Below are 19,557 nucleotides of genomic sequence, written 5' to 3' on the forward strand. Positions count from 1 at the left end.
TGCTTATTAATGGCAAGGGTTTCATAAAAGTATGATGGTGGAAGGGAAAGTGAAAGGAAAGGAATAAATTTATATAGCACCTACTTTGTGCCAGGCACTTTGCTAAGCATTTTAAAAATTATTATTTTATTTGATTCATGGAAAGTGAAGAGCTGATTGAGAATATAGTTTTGTTTTAGAAGAGATGGTTGTCCAGGTATGAGTTGGACACATTGGCCTCTCAGGTCCCTTCCAGCTTTGGAATTCTCTAGATTAGAGAATGGAATCTGAACATCTCTACCAGAGCTTAAGATATAGCAACGATAAGCTCTTAGATAGAGACAAAGTGCAGCTATTGAAGACTAGAAATAATATATTTGTCTGAAGACTTGCAGATATGATGAAGTGGTCTTGGAAATGAAAATGGAGAGGAAATTTCTTGTACGTATATTGCTTTAGAGGAGAATAGGAATTTAAGTTGAATATTCCAAAGGAAGAGCACAGTTAAAAGGATTGTAGATGGTAGAAAAGGGCATACCAAGGAGATCATGAAGATGATCAAAAGAAAACATCCAGTGCACTGAGTGACTCTTTGATTCTTGGCTTCCATTGTACCTGACAACTGGTCCTGGCTGACCTTAGAACTCTGATAAGAAGGTGGGAAGTCCAGGATATTATGGTTTCTTTAGAGCTCACAAAGCTTTCCTTTGACCAAAGTGGGAGAGGGGGAAAGAAGACCTGGCCAAAGCTATCTGTCTCTTCTCTCTTCCTTTCCCTCTAAGTGGTTCCTCCTCAGTGGTATGCTAGAAAGCCGCATTTTCTCTAATTTCTGGAATCTAATCCTTTCTCAACTTGTTTAATACATTATAGATGATTTCTAGGACATAGTTAAGTTGGTATAGTCTATCCAAACACAATTCTTGTGCAATCTCATTTTAGTTGAAAGGTCTTTTAATGCTTAGTCTAAGGCCTATGAGTGACTGAGATGCTTGGTTAAAGTGTCAAGACTAAAAGGAGGAAAGAGTAGATCCTACCCTTACAAAAACAGTTACCAGCTATCTAAAGAAAGAATTTTGGCAATGCAGCTAAAGTCATCAGAAGATCCATTATACCTCTGAAAATATATTATCAAAATTAAAAAGTGTTAATAAACTGAATATGCAATTTTTAAAAACTAGAGAATAAACAAATTAAAAAACTCATAAGTTCAAAATAAAGTCTTTAAATTAGAGAAGAAATATTTAAAATACAAAGAGACCATAGAAATAATGAAATTAAAAGTTGGGTTTTTGAAGATAATAACAAAATCAATAAACCTTAATCTTATTAAAAAAAAGATGGGACAATTAAATTGCTAAATTAAAAAAATTAAGGTAAATTCATAACTAATAAAAAAACTAATAATAAAACTATTGTCAAAACCTTCTACATGCAATCATATGTTAACAAAGTAGAACTTATAGTTATATGTGTTTGTAGAGTTAATAGAACATGAAATAGAGCTCTTAATCTAATCTTGGAAAGTAGAACTGAAGAAGTCTTAAAAGAACTATCAAAGGGAAAAACTCCAGATGGATTTCCATGTAAATTTGTTTAATATTGAAAGAGCAACAAACACCTATTTCTTTAGAAATTATTCTCAATATCGAATAACACAAGTTATTCTCTCTGAATTTACTAAGCTGGGATTCTGCTGAACTGTTTCTTATCAGATAAATATGGTCTCTACCTGAAATAGAGAAGGATTTTTTTAAAAAGAGATATATAAATCAATATCATTAATGAGTATTGGTTGATATTTTTTAGATAAAATGTTACAAAGAAAGGATAACATGTCCAAAAAATTATTTGCTATGATCAAATTGGATTTATGTCACAAATGCTGCAAGGATGGTTTACTATTATGAAAAATTAGTAGAATTCATATTAAAAACAAAACCAAATTCGTATTTAAAATAAACTATATAACCAGAAAATCTTTGAAAAATACAGTTCTAGCTTATGTAGTTAAAAAAAAATAAAACCAAGCAGCATGGGCGTTAAAAGGCTAACTTTTAATATGACAAAATATATTTATGTACAATCTAAAATGAACATTCTTTGCACTGTGAAAATAGGAGAAGCTTTCCTAGTAAATATAGTGGTGATACAAGATTCTCCCTCATACCACTATTATTTGATTCAGTTCTAGAAATTATAGAATTTGCAGTAAGACAAGACGAAAATTAAAGAAAGATTAACATTAACAAAAAGAAGATATAATTATGACTATTTGTAGAAGATAATGGTAATTTATTTGAAACTCCCAGAGAATCAGCAGGAAAAACTGAAACAATATTTTCTTTAAAGCAGTAGAATACAAAATAAATTTACAAATGTTGTCATTTCCGTATAGCAGTAACAAAAAGACAGGAGGGAAAAAAGAAATTCTAATTAAAATAATAAAAAATGCTTCAGCTATCTGGGAATCAACTTATCAAGACACTAAAATATTAAACTGCCTAATTTGATGGCATGTTTAATGCTTTACTGATCAACTTATTAAGGAATTTCTTTTTAGAGCTATAGAAAACAATAGCAAAATTCATTTGGTAATACAAAATGTCTAGCATCCCGAAGGAAATCATGGGAAATGTTAAGAATGAATATAGAATTGTATTTCCAGACCTCAAGCTATTACCAAAACTGTTAAATTCAAAACTTTTTGGAACTGGCTTAAAAAAGTAGATTAGCAGAACAGATTAGATTAGGAAAAATCAGAAATAATTGAATCCAGCAACCCAATATTCAATATAACCAAGAAAATAAACTGCTTAGTAAATATTGGTTTGACAAACTTCTGGGAAAACTAGAGAGCAACTGGCAAAAAAATAGGTTTGGACAAGCATCTTCTGTGCCACAATTATTCTAAACATATCCATGACCTTTATATAAAAGGATTCATAAAAACCCCCAAACCCCAAAGTATGAAGGATAGAAATATGTTTCTCAACTATATCCTGGGGGAATATTTTTAATAATACAAGGGAGATCAGGAGATCACCAAGGAAAAAGACATTTTGATTACTTGAAATTGAAAACCTTTTTCGCAACCAAATCGGTGCAGCGTAAGAAGGGAAACTTGATTGGGAAAATTTTATAGTAGTTATCTTTGTTAAAATTTCCAATATTAAGATATATAAGAAATTAAAAACAATATACAACAATACTGTTAGATAAGTGGCTAAAGGAAATGGACAAACTTTTCAAAAGATAAATTGCAAACTTAGCCATAAGCAAGAGTGATTCAGATCATCTCTAACGAGAAATGTGAAATAAAACAACACTGAGTTTTTACATCACACCCAGAAAATTGGCAGTCTTCCTGTCTCCACAATTCTCTGCCATATACTGCTACCTTTCACGTATTTCTGTACATGCTTATACATGCATATACATGTACATTCAGGAATATCAGTATATATACTATTTACATACGTACATATACATATATTCAAGTATAATCAGTAGGTTTATAATCGGTAGGGACTATATACCATCAATGACTATATGTAAGGGTCATTTATAACATCAAGCTCTGTATAAGCAGCTAAGTGAATAGGGTACTGGACCTGGAGTTAGGAAGACTTATCTTCCTGAATTCAAATCTGGTTTCACTACTGGTTGTATGACCCAGGGCAAGTCACTTAACCCTGTTTGCCTTAGTTTCTCCATCTGTAAAATGAACTGGAGAAGGAAATGGTAAACCATTCAAGTATTTTTGCCAAGAAAACTCCAAATGGGGTCACAGAGAGTTGGACATGACTGAAACAATGCAAAAACAACAAATGTATGAGCAGAAAAGGAGAGGAACCAACCATGTAGCAAAACTGAAAAATGACAGATTTATATCCTGAGAACTGTCCCAATCTGCATTTTTGTGGTTGGACCTATAGTTTCATTGGCTTAGGGAAGTGGTGCCAAACTTAGATGGAAATGAATGGTGACTAAACTACATAAGGATCTTGGTGGGGAAGTGTGTATGTCACATATTGACTTAGATAACCATATATTAATATTATGTTTGTTCTGTTATATGTATTAATATTATTTGTTTGATTATATTTTTATTTCATTAATTATTTCCCAATTACATTTTAATGTGCTTTTAGTGGTATTTGGGAGTGTAGCAAACCACAAGCAGCCCAGTGTTTGACATCTCTGGTGTAGAAAACTTTTGGAAAGGAAATTCGTATTACCATGTAGAGAGGTAACTGTTCTGGAATTTACAGTCTTTGAAGGTTGTCTAGGGACATTGAGTGGTTAAGTGACCTGACCAAAATTACATAATTGGCAAGTATGAGAGATAGGACTTGAACCCAGGTCTTCTGTATTCCTAGGTTAACTGTCTATGCAATATGCCACCCTGTTCTCCAGGCTGCCTTATTCTCCATCAAATATTTTTAAAAAGAAGATGTCCCTAGGAGCACTGGCTATTTGATCTTTACTTGATTCAGAGAAAGACACGTAAGAATTGCAGCAGGATGAGAATGATCTTAGGACCCTTGATTGAGAGATTGAAGGGTCATCAGAAGTATAGTCCCCTCATTTGACATATGATGAAACTGAGACCCAGGGATATCAATGACTTATCCAAGGTCATATACATAATAAGCTTTAGGAGGGGAAACTCGAACCCAGATCCTCTGACTGGAGAAAGTATGCAGGCAGGGGTGTGCTGGTAAATCTTCAACAGTTAGCTCTTCAAAAATGAAAGACACACTTTTAAGTTTAATCTGTTTTAACATTTTCTCCATTACTTTATTAAGTCACAATCAGCAAAACAATAAATCAAGCCCTGCTCTGTAGTTTTGTGATTTCCAAGGTGTGATTTCCTCCTGCAAGCCCGCAGGAGTTAACGCCAACACACCTTTTCAAGGAGTGTAGTCTGTAACCCTACAGCAGGGATGTTTCACTGATTAAATCACAGAGATTACTAGCATTTATATAGTGCTTTAAGGTTTGCAAAACACTTTATATTATGTTTTCTTGTTATATTGGGGCCTCACAACAACCCTGGAAAGTAAGACTATTATTATCCCCTTTGCCGAGGAAAAAACTGAGGTCTCTAGGTTAAGTGAATTGTGCAGCATCACAAAGCTAGTAAGTGTTTAAGAATGTTAACTCATTTCTTCCTGATTCCAAGTCCAGAGCTGTTTAATAAATCACATAGCTTCCTTTAATTGCACTAGTAATAGAGCTTGTAATTATACCAGTAATAGAACTTGATGAACTCTAAGGTTTCTTCCAGCTCTAAATATTACCTTAATGTTAAGTATAAGACAGTGTGGATTAGAAAATATTCTTTCTTTATCTGTCTGATTGCTAACTGGGTCAGTGAAGTGAGTGCTCCATCTATTAGAGTGCCCCTTACTCCTGAGTGTACGAGAAGTGGTAACAAGTTAACATCTTCTTTCTGGCTTTTGAAAGAACAAAGATAGATCAGTCAGTATCTTTGCCTTGTGTTACAACTCCTTGGGACTACTGAAATCGTTTGCTTTGTGGCAGTGGCTGCTGCTTTGTGATGGATAGCAAAGACAACTCAGTTATTTGGCAGTGGTGTAAATACAAGAATACAAAGGGATGGATGAATGAACACACAGACTCACAGTTCCTACATATACCCACAAACACCCCCCTCCTCCCCACACCCCTCCTGTCTTAAATGAGCTCAGAAAGGCAATAGCAGCAATCAAAATTTCAGACCAGGCCAAGATGAAATAAACATGATTAAAAGAGATGAACACCACAGATAATGCTGTAGTATCAATATTTAGATGCTATACCATTTAGTAGATATATATGAAGTGGTGAAAGGGAAAAATAGACTATAAAACTATAATGATTAGAGATCTCAGTGTACCCTTATATATCTAGATATCTAACAGGTAAATAAGAAAGGAGGAGCTGAATAAAACTTACTAAAGTTAGATATGATAAAATCTCTTGTGCTTACTGAGTTGGAATTGTTAAGAGTATATCTGTTTCTCATCTGTGCATGGACTTTTATACAAATTAACCATGTGTTTGTAGATTATGAGCTCCTTGAGGCCAGGGACTATCTTTTACCTCCTTTTGTATTCCCAGAGTTTAGCACAGTACTTGGCAAATAGAAATGTTTATTGATTGCCAAGGTGTAAAAAACTCATAAAAGATTCATAAAAGCAATAATATTAATCATATTCTTTACAAACTGCAAGTAATAAAAAATTAAAATTAATAAAGGCATTTGAGGAAATGATTGAGATTGAAATGGAGACTAATCCTACAAAAGAGATTGGTCAAAGAAAACATGGAAATGATTGACAATTTCAACAAAAATATGACAACAAGGGGACAGATCCCACAGTTTTAAGGATGTAGCTAAAGCAGTCATTAGGTGAAAATAAATATCTCCAAATCCTTTCATGAACAAAAAAAGAGAACAGTTGAGTAAATTGAGCATACAACTTTAAAAAAAAAAACACATAGCTAAACACAAAAATGAACTTTGGAGAGGTCAAAAAAGAGATTAAACAAAAAGTTAGATTGATGAATAACACTAGAAACTTTAATAAATTAACTTGCTAGACAAACTGTTAGTTAATTTTTTAATACAGAATAACCACATTTTCATACTCAAGCAAAAAAAAGTAGAAAACTTGTAATAGATGAAGAGAAAATCATTAGAAGCTATTTTGTCCAGATAAGCGCCCAAAAAAACTGATAACTGAAATGGAGTAATATTTTAAAAAATATCCTCATTAACAGAACTGGAAGTAGAAAATTTGAATAATCCAATCTCAGTAAAAGAAACAGAACTCCCAAAGGAAAAAAAAATCCTCAGGTTTAGATCACTTTATAGATAACTTCAGTCAAACATTCCATGAAAATTTAACCTTACCATTACATAAATTATTTGAAAAAAAAAAAAAAAGATGGCTTATTTTCTTGCCTCAGTGAAGAAAGTTGTTCATAATACCTAAACCAGGGACAGAAAATGCAAGTAAGAAATCTACAGACCAACTATCACTAATGAATATTAATTTAAAATATTGAATAAAATATCAACAGAGAGTACGATAACATATAACCAGATTAGATTTATGCCAGGAATGCAAGGTTTGTTCAATATTAGTAAAGAATCATATAGGTCCTCTTTATAACAAAAACAATAAAAATCACAAGATAGTCAATGCAGAAAAAAACTTTTGAGAAAATGCAGTACCCATTTATGTTTAAATAATATTAAAAAGCATAGGACCAGATTTTTCTCTTAATATATTTAAAACTAAGAGCTAGCATTATCTGTATTGGAAAAATGCTGGATCCCTTTCCAGTAGCATCTGGGGTAAAATACTGTTACCACTTACTTAATGTAGTTCTGGAAATGCTAACTATTGCAATAAGATAGTAAAGGAATATTGATAGGACAATAGAAAACATAATTAGTTTTTTTTTCAGGTGCTATATGTTGGTTTACTTAGAACAGAACTGGGGAACAGTTCCATGAAGTTTGGGTTCAGTCAAAGGGCCATGCTTGAGGACTGAGTGGGCCACATGTGGCCTCAAGGCCGCAGGTTCCCCACTGTTGACTTAGTGAATCCTAGAGATGCAACCAGAAATTGAAACTAACCTTAGCTAAATAGCAGGATATAAAGTAAGCCCACAGAAATCCGCACCTTTTCTATATATTACTAAGAAGGAAGAGATAGAAAAAAAGAAAGTTGATTCAGAAGAACTGCAGAATGAATAAATATCTGGGAGCATACCTAACAACAATACATAGAAATTAGATAAATGCAATTACAAAACACTGTAGAAATAAAGATAGGTCAAAGTATTGGAGAGTAATTGATTGCTCATGGTTAGCCTATGCTATTATAATAAAGATGATAATGCTTCCTAAATTGATTTACAGAATAAATACCATACCCAATTAGACTAGTAAAGGGTTACTTTATGGCACTAGACAAAAATAACAAAGTTCATTTGGAGAAATTTGGTTAAGAATCTCAAGAGAAATACTATTTTTTTTTTTCTTTTTAGTTGTCAGAGGGTCTAATAGTAACAGGTCTAAAACTAGCAGACATCAAGAAACTGTTTGTTATTGCTTAAAAATAAAAATTGATCAATAGAACAGATTAGAGTCAATAAGATCCAGGGGGAATCCTGTATAGCGGTATAGCATTCAAAAACCATAGGACTCTAATTCTTTGAGTAAGGACTCCTAGTTCAGCAGTTCTAGACTGCTAGAAGTGTGGACCAAGGACCCTGAGACTGTTTTAAAAGGTCCAACATGTTTTCATAATAATTGCTCTTTGAGAGGACCTCAATAATTTTTAAGAGTGTAAAGGGGGTCTGAGACCAAACACTTTGAGAACTACTGTCCTACTTGAAAAAAAACTGGAATGCAATCTGGTAAAAACCAGTCTTAGAGCAGCATCTCAATATATACGGATATAAGAATCTGAAATAGACATGTTGAAGGAGATAGCTTTCACAGCTATGGTTAAAAGTATTGAGTATGCTTTGGTAAATCATCTCCCAGATATTTTATTCATTTTGTAGTGGTTTTAAATGGGAATTCTTTTTTATTATTGCCTCTGGATTGTGCTATTACATAATAATTCTGTGAATTTTTGTACATTATTTTGTAGCTTTCAACTTTGCTAAAGATATTGTCTCAGTTAGTTTCTATGCTCATTTCCTAGGATTTTCAACAAATAGGGATAGTTTTGTCTTCATTATTCTCTTCTCCTCTTGCTATTAATAGCATTTTTCAAATTATACAAAATAATAGTAGAGGAAGGTACATCCTTACTTTATTCCTGTATTTGTTGGAAAAGCATGTATTCTTAACCTTATTTGTGTCATGAACCACTTTGACAGTATGATGAAGTCTTTCTGTCCTTTTCCTAGAATAAGGTTTTCAAATAGATTAATAAAATGCATAAGATTAAAAAGGAAACATTATATCAAAATGCAGATATCTTACTATAAAAAAAAAAAGCACATGTTCACAGATCCCAAGTTAAAAACTGTTATCTTCTGTATTTTCATTGTTTGTAATGTTATTTTGATTTTAAGTGGATCATTTTTGGCCCAAAAGAGTAATGTGCTTTGTTAAAGTTGTTTTCTGCTCATTGGAGAGAATCATGTGGTTTTGGATGCTTTTGTTTTTAATATAATGATTTCTTAATGTTGAATCATTTTAGCATCTCTGGTATAAAATCCCATTTGATTATAATGAATGATTTCTTGGATAAATTGTTGTAGTCTTTTGTTTAGGATTAAAAAAATTTTAAATAAGTATTCATTAATTATATTGTTCTAGAGTTCCCTTTTTAAAATCTTTCCTTTGAAGTTATATTTGTCTCATTTTAAAAAGGAGTTGTATAAATTGTTTTCTGAATTTTTGAGAATAATTCATGTAGTTATAGGCATTTTTCTTTGAAAGTTTGATAGAATTCTCCTATAAATCCATTAGGACGAGGAGGTTTGTGGGAGTTTTTGTTTGTTATCTTAATTCCTTCGCAATTGGTTCTATTACTATTCCTAAGATTGGGTCTTTACTTGGTGTTCTGTTATTTGGGGCATTTTGGTATAATCTCTTTTTCTTCTGTTCAGATGGGAGGGTGGGGTTCATATAACTGCATAATGGATTCCAATAATTGTGTTTCTTCTTCAGTTGTAATTTTACTTTATTCATGTTTTATTTTATTGATTTGTTTTTCTGCCCTCTTTTTAATCAGGTTGACTAAAAGTTTGTTAATTTTGCTCGTCTTTTCAAAGAATTAGCTTTAGTTTTGTTTATCAGTTTTATAGGCTTTTTGGTTTCCAGTTGAATTACTTCTCTGATTCTTGAGAAGTGTGCTTTTTTATTTTTCTTGGGTTTGTTTCTTGGCATTTTAATTTTTTAGTAATCATTCTTCTGTTTTTCCATTTTGGTAATATTTGCTTTTAGGGATAAAACTTTTTATCTGAGTACTGCTTTGTTTTGTCCCAGAAATTGTTTTTTTCACCATTATGATTGTCTGTCACTTGTTAAGTCAGCTGCAAGTCATGTCATCATCTTGATGTCACAGTCCTCTTCGAGATGAAGGCCAAACACAACAACAACAACAAACACAATTAAATCTCCAGATTTAATTTAAATCTCTAGAGATCTTGCCTAAGAGAATTCTTTAGGGGACTTATTCTGTAAAATTGTTTCTTCATTGGAATGCAATTAAAATTTGCCTTTTTTTTTAGCACAGTTTTGGGAGAGAGTTGATATTTTTAACATTTTGCTTATAGGTACAACTGTAACGGCATTGAAACTATTTAAGAATCTTCCTGTAAGAAAACAATTTTACTCAACAGCTAGAAAATGTAAGGAAGAATTAAAAAAAATCCAAGACCTCCTTATAGCCTATGGCATTCTCAAACCTGAATTAAGGATTGTTTTTACACATAACAAGGTAAGATTTTGTTTTTTTTGTTAAGTAACTTATGGAATGTGGCTTTTAAAAGAGGGGGGAGGCAGATAGTTCATCATTTATACCAGTTTCATTTATAGAGATTTCTCCCTAGGCAAATTAATAGTACAATTTTTTTTTAAAGTGTTTATTTTGTGTCAGAGGATACTGGCAAAAAGAAAAAGAGCACAGCCTACTAGGGTTTTTTATGACATGTACATTAATAAGTAAATGCAAGGTAATTTGAGGAAGGACAATATAATTTGGATAACGAGGTCAGGGAAGGCTTCACTGAGGAAATGGTGACTCAGCTATTAATTTAACCTATAGAAGCTTATTAATCTTCAAGCATTTGTTAAGCTCCTAACATGTTCTAGGCACTGTGCTTGGCACTGGGGATCCAAAGACAAAAATGAAACAGCCCCTGCCATGAAACAGCCCCTGCCCTCAGAAAGTTTAGATTCTATTAGGGGGGACAACTTGTGCATATGAAAATACATACAAAATAATTGAAAAGGGTGGCATGAGCAGCTAAGGGATGGACTTTGTGTGTCACTTGAACTCTAGGTGGAGGTAAAGAGAGAATACATTCCAAGAATGGAGGGGGACAGGCACATTGAAAGATGTACTATTATATGTGAGCAGAGGTAAGGCCAATTTTGCTAAATCATAAAAGTTGTTAGAGTAATATCTGGGGCCAGATTGTGAAAGATTTTAAATGCCAAACAGAATAGTTTGTATTTGATGCTAAAAATAAGAGAGAACCACTAGAGTTTATTGAGTAGAAGAGTAATATAGTCAGAGGAGTACATTAAGAAAATTGTTTTACCAACTGCATGGAAGGTAGCTTGGAGAAAGGAGAGACTTGAGTCAGGGAGTCAGTTAAGGAGCCATTGCAAGGCTTGGTTGTGTGAGCAGCAACACATTTTAAACAATCCTTATGGCTTCTCAAACCTCCCCAGAACAGAAATTATGCACCAAAAATAAAATAACTTGAGCTGTTTTCATGGTCTAGTCCACCCAGAATCTAAAAGAAAATGTTAAAAAAAAACAACAACCCAAATCCAAGCTTATTCAGCACCCTTTCTTTCCCCTTCTCCTATACTACCAGCAGCAAGGTCCCTATTAGCAAAACATGACACAGGCTTATATCAAAACTCACTCCAGAACCCTATTTCCACTCCCCTCTTTCCATTGCTGTAGAGATCCCCAGCTCTAGGCTGTGGAAGTTTTCTCAGGCTTCAGTAGTCAAGTTGGCCACAGCCCTTTGGGAGTAAAATCTTGCTGGGGGCTTAAACCTGGAGGCACCAGTGCTAGAAAAGTCTGAGCTGTCAGTGCCAGGGAAAGCAAAATCTGAACTGCTGGTGCTGAGACAGAGAACTAAGAAACTGAGGGATTGGGACAGGTCATCAGGACAGGACACCAGACTTTTAGGGGTTGTGCAGCATTCCACCAAACCTAAAGGAAGAGCACAGCATCTAAGTGGGTCTAACTCTGACAAACCTAAAAATTAGTTGGGACAAAGACTGGTGAACCATGAATTTCTCAGCGTGAGAGGAGGGTGAAATGCTTTGAGATCCAAAGAAACCACAATTGAAAGGGAGGGAGTCAGAAAACAGGCAATTAGGAAAATAAAGAGGGGAAAAGCTTTGAAAATATCAAAAATTCCAGGAAGAAGAATTGCAAAATCTTTGAGCGTAAAAAAGAGAAGTCAACAGGAAAAAGTAATAACAGAAGGAAACATAGCCTCTAGATCTAGTAAACAAGTTCAGGCATCTATGAGCAATACTACAAAATGAAGGAAAATGCTCTAACACTTGACAGAGGATCCTATGACATTTGAGGAGCACATGGAACTATAGCACACTGTTCCTGAGTGATTTAAATGGGAAATGAGAATTATGGGAGCAGAATTGGTATATTGCACAGCCAAAATAATTAGCAAAATAGAAAAACGAATCTTCAATGGCAAGCTTCACCAAAGAAACATAAGAGAGAGCAATAGGTTGGGAATGCAAGTACCCAGAAATAAAAGATAATCTAGAAGAAGAGAAGCGAATAACAAGAAATAACAAGAACACTAAAAGAAATTATGCTCACTATAAGCGGAACATATGGATTTAAAAGACAGGTTGCATAAGGATCATAGGTCTTCTAGAAAAAGACAGTAGGACAAAAAAAAAACCCCTTAATGCCATAATGAAGGAAATAATAGAAGAGAACTGCTTAGGACTTCTGAAAATAAAAAATGAAATTCCAATCGAAAGAATTCACAGATTATCTCCAGGGAAAAAAACCAAAGGCTGCAAACTTCAAAACACATGACTAAATGTAACAGTTCAGTTTGGAAACAAGTTCTGCAAGCCATCAAGAGTCAGACCTTCAGATACAAAGGACAGGACATTTGATTACCTCAAGACTGTTCTGGATGTACTAGAAACAGGAGAGGGGAATGAAATTCTGAAGAGCATTTGGAGCTCAGGATGTAGCCCAACGTGACTTAACCTGCAAATTTGAGCTTAACCATACAGCAGAAGATGCATGTTCAGTAATAATGAAGAGTTTAAAATATTTTTAGAAAGAAAAACCCGAAGTGAAGATATTATTTGTTTTGAACATGTCAAACAACAGGAACGTAGAGGATTGAATAAATACAGACAGCAACAGAGTGACAACAGAAAGACCAGTAAGAGACATCTTTATAAGTGTATATAGGGGGGTAGGGTGTGAAGGTGGAGATCTTGTAGAGGTAACAGTGAAGAGGCAGACAGGAATATTATGGGTACAACCTAACAACACCCTGCCTATGGGTGAATGCTTCTTTTGTGGAACTACATTACAACATTAAAGAAGAGAGGAAAAAGAGAATAAAGAGTAGTGAGTGATACACTGAGATCAAATCAAGAACTAGCAATGAGGGGAAGGTAATCACAGGAGTCCCAGAATGAAAAGAACCTACAGGGGAAAGGGTGAGGAGGAAGGGGAAAACATTGAAGAGGGGAAGAAAGGAAGGGGTCCTTACTTTGACCTGTGGGTCAAGGGAGATGAGAACTTTACACTGGATGAGATCCAGGGAATTTGGTGCCTTAAAAGGTCTTGTCCTGGGATCAGCCACTTGGAACTCTTGGGAGCAATTGGCAGCAATCTTGCTGTTCACATAATCAAGCCTTTGCAATAGCTCCTTAACTGACTCCCTGACTATAGTCTCTCCTTTCTCCAAGCTACCCTCCATGCAGCTGGTAAAATAATTTTCTTAATGTACTCCTGGAGGAACAGGAACTCATTGCCCCAGGTAGATTTCCAGGCAAATATAGGGGGGATAAAGTTCCATAAGAGGGGGTATAGATCAGGTGAGATAGAAGTGAATGGGGGGTGATCTACCATGGAACATTGTACTTGGTATTGTTCTCAGAGTGAGGCACGATGGAAAAAAAAGAAATCCAAGGGAGACTGTGGCAAAAAGTGCCTAGAAGGCAGAGCCTAGAATGGATACCTTGGTAACTTTAATTGTATGAAGAATACAGAGAAAAGAGAGACCAGATGATTATAGGGGCTATAAATCAGATAGTAAGAGTATAGAGTGAACAGAAAGAGAAGATAGATAATGAAGGAAATGAAAAATCTTTCTTTTGGAAAGGGGCACAAAAATATGAAATAAAACAAACCAGTGAACAAGAATGGCTAATGGGCAATCTATTTGAGAGAAAAAATCAAGAGGAGGAGATATATAACTAGATAAAAGTAGGAGAGAAGAACTAATAAACAAAACCCTAAAGGGAATAGTGAATCAAATAATCCATTTTAAAAATAGGAAGCAAGTAAACAAATCTAAAATAAACACAAGAGATATTAAAAATGAGGAAAATAGAAAAATTAGAAACAAAATATGATAAAAGTGAAAGCTAGTTGTTTGTAAAGATTAATAAAATTGATAAGCCCTGAGCTAATCTGATTAAAAAGAGGAGAGCAAAAAATTAATAAAATAGTAAATGAGCAAAGTGAAATCATAGCAAAACCAGAAGAAATAAAAAGAATAATGAGAACATGTTATGTACAGTTAAATGCTATTAAAACTGACAGAACAAGAGAAATGGAGGAATACCTTCAGAAATGGGAAACACCCAAACTATAGAAATACTAGAGAGAGATCTTAAATAATCCAATCTCAGAAGAGGAAATAGATTTTTAGCTATGAAAGAACTGTCAAAGAAAAAACTCCTAGATCTCATAGTTTCATAGAATTCTTTCAGACTTTTAAAGAACAGTTAGTATCCATACTTCCCAAATTATTCTAAAAAATTAAAAAAAAAGAAAAAACATGAGGCAAATATCATTCAAATACCTATGCTAGGGAAATATAAAGCACAGAAGGAACACTGTAAGCCAGTATTATTAATGAACATTGACTCAAAGTTTTCAAACAAAATCCTATTAAAAAGATTACAGTGATTTGTCTAAAAATTCTTTCATTATGATCAAATGAGTTTTATACCAGGGATGCAAAGATGGTTCCACATTAGGAAAACAATCAACACAATTATATTAAAAAACAAATTATAATTCTCTTTCATTCTAAAAACCTTACAAAGTATAGACCTAGAGGGGCGTTCTTAAAAAATATAATAACTATCTATCTGAAAGCAAAAGCAAGCATTTTATGCAATAGGGATACACTTGAACCTTTAAATTAAATTAAATATGGGAATGAAGCAAAGCTTCCCACTCTCCCCACTGTTACTTGATAAATTTCTGTAAATGCTAGCAGTAGTAATAAGAGAAAAGAATTAAAAGAATAAAATCTAAAGAAGAGAAATTATTGCAGTAGTAGAGGTGATAGGTGATAGAACCTATATTAGGATGGTTGCCATGTGAGTAGAAAGAAAGGGACTAAAACTCAAAACTTCTTGTTTTTTCTTCAGTGCATGCTCCCTCTTGACTTTTGAGATAATAAAACATGAGCATGCACTATGAGTAAATTCTTCAGTCTCTCTCCTTCATTTTCTTTATTTTTGTAAGAGAGATGAATGAAATGATAATTGTGAAGATGTCTTTGTACTCAGTCTTCAGTGATTCTTTAAGGTACTGATGACTGGAGACCTATCTTGCTAATAAAAATAACCTTATAACTTCCTGGAGTATAATCAGGAATTAAAATTTAAATGTCAGAAAGGGAGGTAGAGCTAGTTGGTGTAGTGAATAGAGCACCAGCTCTGGAGTCAGGAGGACCTGAGTTCAAATGTGGTCTCAAACACTTATTAGCAGTGTGACTTTGAGCAAGTCAACTGCCTTGCATTTCCCCCTCCAAAAGGAAAAAAAGAAAGAAAAAAGAAAGGGAGGTAGAGAAAATGGATCAAGCGCAATAAAAATATATTCAGGAAAGTGAAAGAACAAGTATCATAAAAATGGCGTTCATGCAAAGGTAGAATAATAATAAAATTCCATTTATAGAATGACTTTATGATTTATCAAATGTTTTCCACTCTGCAGCTCTATGAACTAAATAGCTCAGAACTATAAAAGGAAGAATACTATCCTTAAAGGAAGAAGCAGTTTGTAATTAAGAATAAGAAAGGTTTAAACAACAAAAATAATCCCTGATTAATTCCTTCTCTCTTAAAGACAACAGTGACCATGTTCAAGGAATACTCATGTGATTTAGAACCCTTCTGAATCTGATATTCACTGCCAGGAAGCATATTTCTGCAAGAAGATTTTGTTAAGCTTAAAACAAAACCACATCAGTAAAATTACTTAAAAATACAAGTATGTGTAAACATATGACAATATCAGTAAATCAACACATATTTATTAAACATCTCCTGTGAGGCTGGCACTGAATTATGGGATACTAATACAAAATTGAAACACTCCTTGTTCTCAGGGAGCTTATATTCTAAGTATAACATGAACTTTAAAACTGGAAAGTAACTTTCTGACACTACCAGACCATATTATTTTGTAGTAATCTAAAGTTATTTTTGATAATATTTGAATGGACCTGAGATCTTGGTGACATAAGTACTCCCGCCAGCGTTACAGGTCCCCACTCCATCCATGCTTTCTCATATTGTGTGACTGTTATTTACGTCCTCCTGTAAATCCTTCATAATAGACCTACACAACATGCTAGGGGTATTCTTTATCAGTCAGTCAATCCAAGAAACATCAAGTACCTACTGTATGTCAAGTGCTGTGCTAAGTGCCAGGGATACAAAAAGATGCAAGATATACCTTGCCCTCAGGGAGTTTATAGTCTAATGGGGGAGACAACATACAAATAAATATGTACAAAACAAGCTTTATACAGGTTAAATAGGAAAAAATTAACAAAGGGAAGGGACTGAAATTAGGAAGAGTTGGAGAAAACTTCCTGTAGAAGGTGGGATATTAGTTGAGACTTTAAGGAACCCAGGGAAGTCAATAGGTAGGGTAGAGGAGGAAGAGCATTCCAGGCAAGGGAGAGAGCCAGAGAAAATGCTCAGAACCAAGAGATGAAGTGCTATGTCTGTGCAACAACCAGTAGGCCAGTGGCACCCTATTGAAGTTTGTCTTAGGGAGTAAGGTGCAAGGAGATTGGAAGGGTAGGAGGGGACTAGGTTTTAAAGGTCTTTGAATGCCAAATACTATTTTGTATTTGCTCCTGTAGGCAAGAGGAAGGAACTGGAGTTTATTGAGTAGGAGAGTGACATGATTGGACCTGCACTTTTGGAAAACAACTTCAGCTGAATGGAGGATAGATTGTAGTGGGGAAAGACTTGAAGCAAGTAGCAGGCAGTTGTAGTCATGGAGATCTTAGGTGATGAGGGCCTACACTAGAATGGTGGCAGTGTTAGAAGATAGAAGGGGGCATATTTGAGAGATGTTGCAAGGGTGAAATCAACAGGCCTTGGAAACAGCTTGGGGGTGGAGGGAAGGTGAGAGTTAGTGGGGAATCCAGGATGACTCCTAGTCTGAGGGACTAGGAGGATGATGTTGTCTTTTACAGTAATGGAGAAGGTAGGAATGGGGAGAGTTTTGGGCAAAGATAGTAAGTACTGTTTTAGACATTGAGTTTACTAAGTCTGTTGGACATCCAGAATAAGATGTCTGAAAGGCAGTAGCAGAGGTTTCTAGCAGTATAGGTTTTTTTTTTAAGAATCATCAACATAGAGATGGTAATCAGATCACGGAAAGCTGATGAGGTCACCAAGTAAAGCAGTAAAAAATGTCCAGTATAGAAACTTGAGGGTTATTTGTGTTAACCTATGATTATAGGGTATAATCTAGAGGAAGATACAGCAAAGGAGGCAGTGAAGGAATAGTCAGATAAATAGGAAAAAAAACAGGAGATAATGATGTCCCAAAAACCCAGAGAGAAGAACATATCAAAGAGGAAGGAGTAATCAAATGTAGAAAGCTATGAACATGTCAAGGAGATACAGATTTATCCAAGAGAATGAGCATTGAAAAAAGGCCATTGGATTTGGCAAGAGAAGAGACCATTGGTAACTTTAGAAAGAGCAGTTTCAGTGGATTGATAAGGTCAGAAGCAATATTGAAAGGGGTTAAGAGAGTGAGAGAGAAGAAAATGGAGGCATCTATTATAAATGTTATATAGATATAATAGATTATTGAGGAGTTTAGCTACAAAGAGCAGACAGGGTAGTTGATAGTGCATATGAAAGGGTCAAGTGAGGATTTTTTTCAAAATAGGGGAGATATGAGCATGTTTGTAGGCAATAAGAAATTTGTCAGTAGAGAAAGATTGAAAGTAAGTGAGAGTGGGAATGATTGAGGGGAAGATCTGTTGGAGGAGACAAAATGGAATGATTGTTTGAACAAGTAGAGAGGTTACCCTTGGTAAGAAATAAGGCCATATCATATCTGAGATAGGGGTAAAGGAGGAGAAAGTAGAAGGTGGATGAGTGGTAGGAGATGAGGAAGAAGGGAGAAGAGGGAACATGGTGAATGACTTTAGTTTTTTCTGTAAAATATGAAGCAAGATTCTCAGTTGAGGGTGGGGGGAGAGGAATCCTTTGAGAAAGAATTAAAAGGTTTCTAAGAACTGCTGTGGAGAGTAGGATACTGAGTTGATGAATGAGGTATAATAGAATTTCCCATCAGTAGGGAGGGCCCAATTGAGGATATGTAACATAAATTTTAGTTTATGTGATTTTTCTACCTTCAGTCAGCAGTATTTGTTCTGACAGATGACAAATGGTAGGAGTGATCTAAGACTGAGGCTTGCTTGGACGTAATGGTCAGTATGATAAAGGGGCTACGAATTCAAGAGAATAGTACAGTATAGAGTTAAATTGGTTCACCGGCAAGTCAAGATGGGGGAAATCAAGAGTGACTAGTTCAGGAGAGATGACTTGGGAGAGAATTGAAGGGTTAAGGTACTGGAAGTCAAAGTGAGGAAGTACTTTGTAAAGGAAAGCAGATGGGGAAGTGAAAAGCCAATAGATTATAGTTGGATAAGGGCATTTCAGAATTTTTGAGTATAGAGATGCTACATTTTTGAGTGGTAATAAAATCAAGGGTATGATCATCTTTGTGGGGCTGAGGTGGGGTATAAGTGAGTAGTTTAAGAAACTGAGTGGTTAAGGTGTTTGAAAAGTACCAGTATATTTGTTGGATTTCCCTAGTATGAGGGCAGACATTGGGAAGGAGAGAAAAATTGTGAGCCACGTTGGTTGTTGTCCTTTGTGTTTGAAGAGGACCAAAATGACATCACCACGATAAAGTGAAATTTCAGTATGTCCGACTGTGGCTGATCAGACCAATATGAGCTCGGAATGCTCTACCACTGGTTGGGCACAGATAGTCCATGTGAATTTTTGGTGTGGATACCCCAAATTTGTGCATCATACATTTACTTTGTGCTGTCTCAATTCTGCTTTGCTCTAAGAGCACAGCAGCTTTTCTTATGTGGGCACGCCATGCTCAGCAGTCCTGTGCCAGTGTCTCCCATGTTGCAAAGTCAAATCCAAAGTTCTTGAGAGAGACCTTGAGAGTGTCCATGTGATCACCTATCCCATGCAAGTTCTCCATAAAATAGTCGTTGGCAAGTGTATATTTTGCATTCGAACAATGCAGCCAGCCCTTCGGAGTTGCACTC

General features: G+C 34.8%; 1 protein-coding gene across 4 annotated transcripts in view; it reads left to right on the forward strand.

Moving 5' to 3' along the window:
• Window positions 1-19,557, forward strand: part of PMS1 (PMS1 homolog 1, mismatch repair system component) — a 121,413-nt gene that overhangs the window by 26,533 nt on the left and 75,323 nt on the right. For all 4 annotated transcript variants that reach the window (XM_072612636.1, XM_072612639.1, XM_072612638.1 and 1 more), the window contains exon 5: window positions 10,297-10,460. In XM_072612636.1, coding sequence (XP_072468737.1) covers window positions 10,297-10,460 — 164 coding nt within the window. The remainder of the gene's footprint in view (window positions 1-10,296; window positions 10,461-19,557) is intronic.

The sequence above is a fragment of the Notamacropus eugenii genome, chromosome 5 (assembly GCF_028372415.1).
Source record: "Notamacropus eugenii isolate mMacEug1 chromosome 5, mMacEug1.pri_v2, whole genome shotgun sequence".
Lineage (NCBI taxonomy): Eukaryota > Metazoa > Chordata > Mammalia > Diprotodontia > Macropodidae > Notamacropus > Notamacropus eugenii.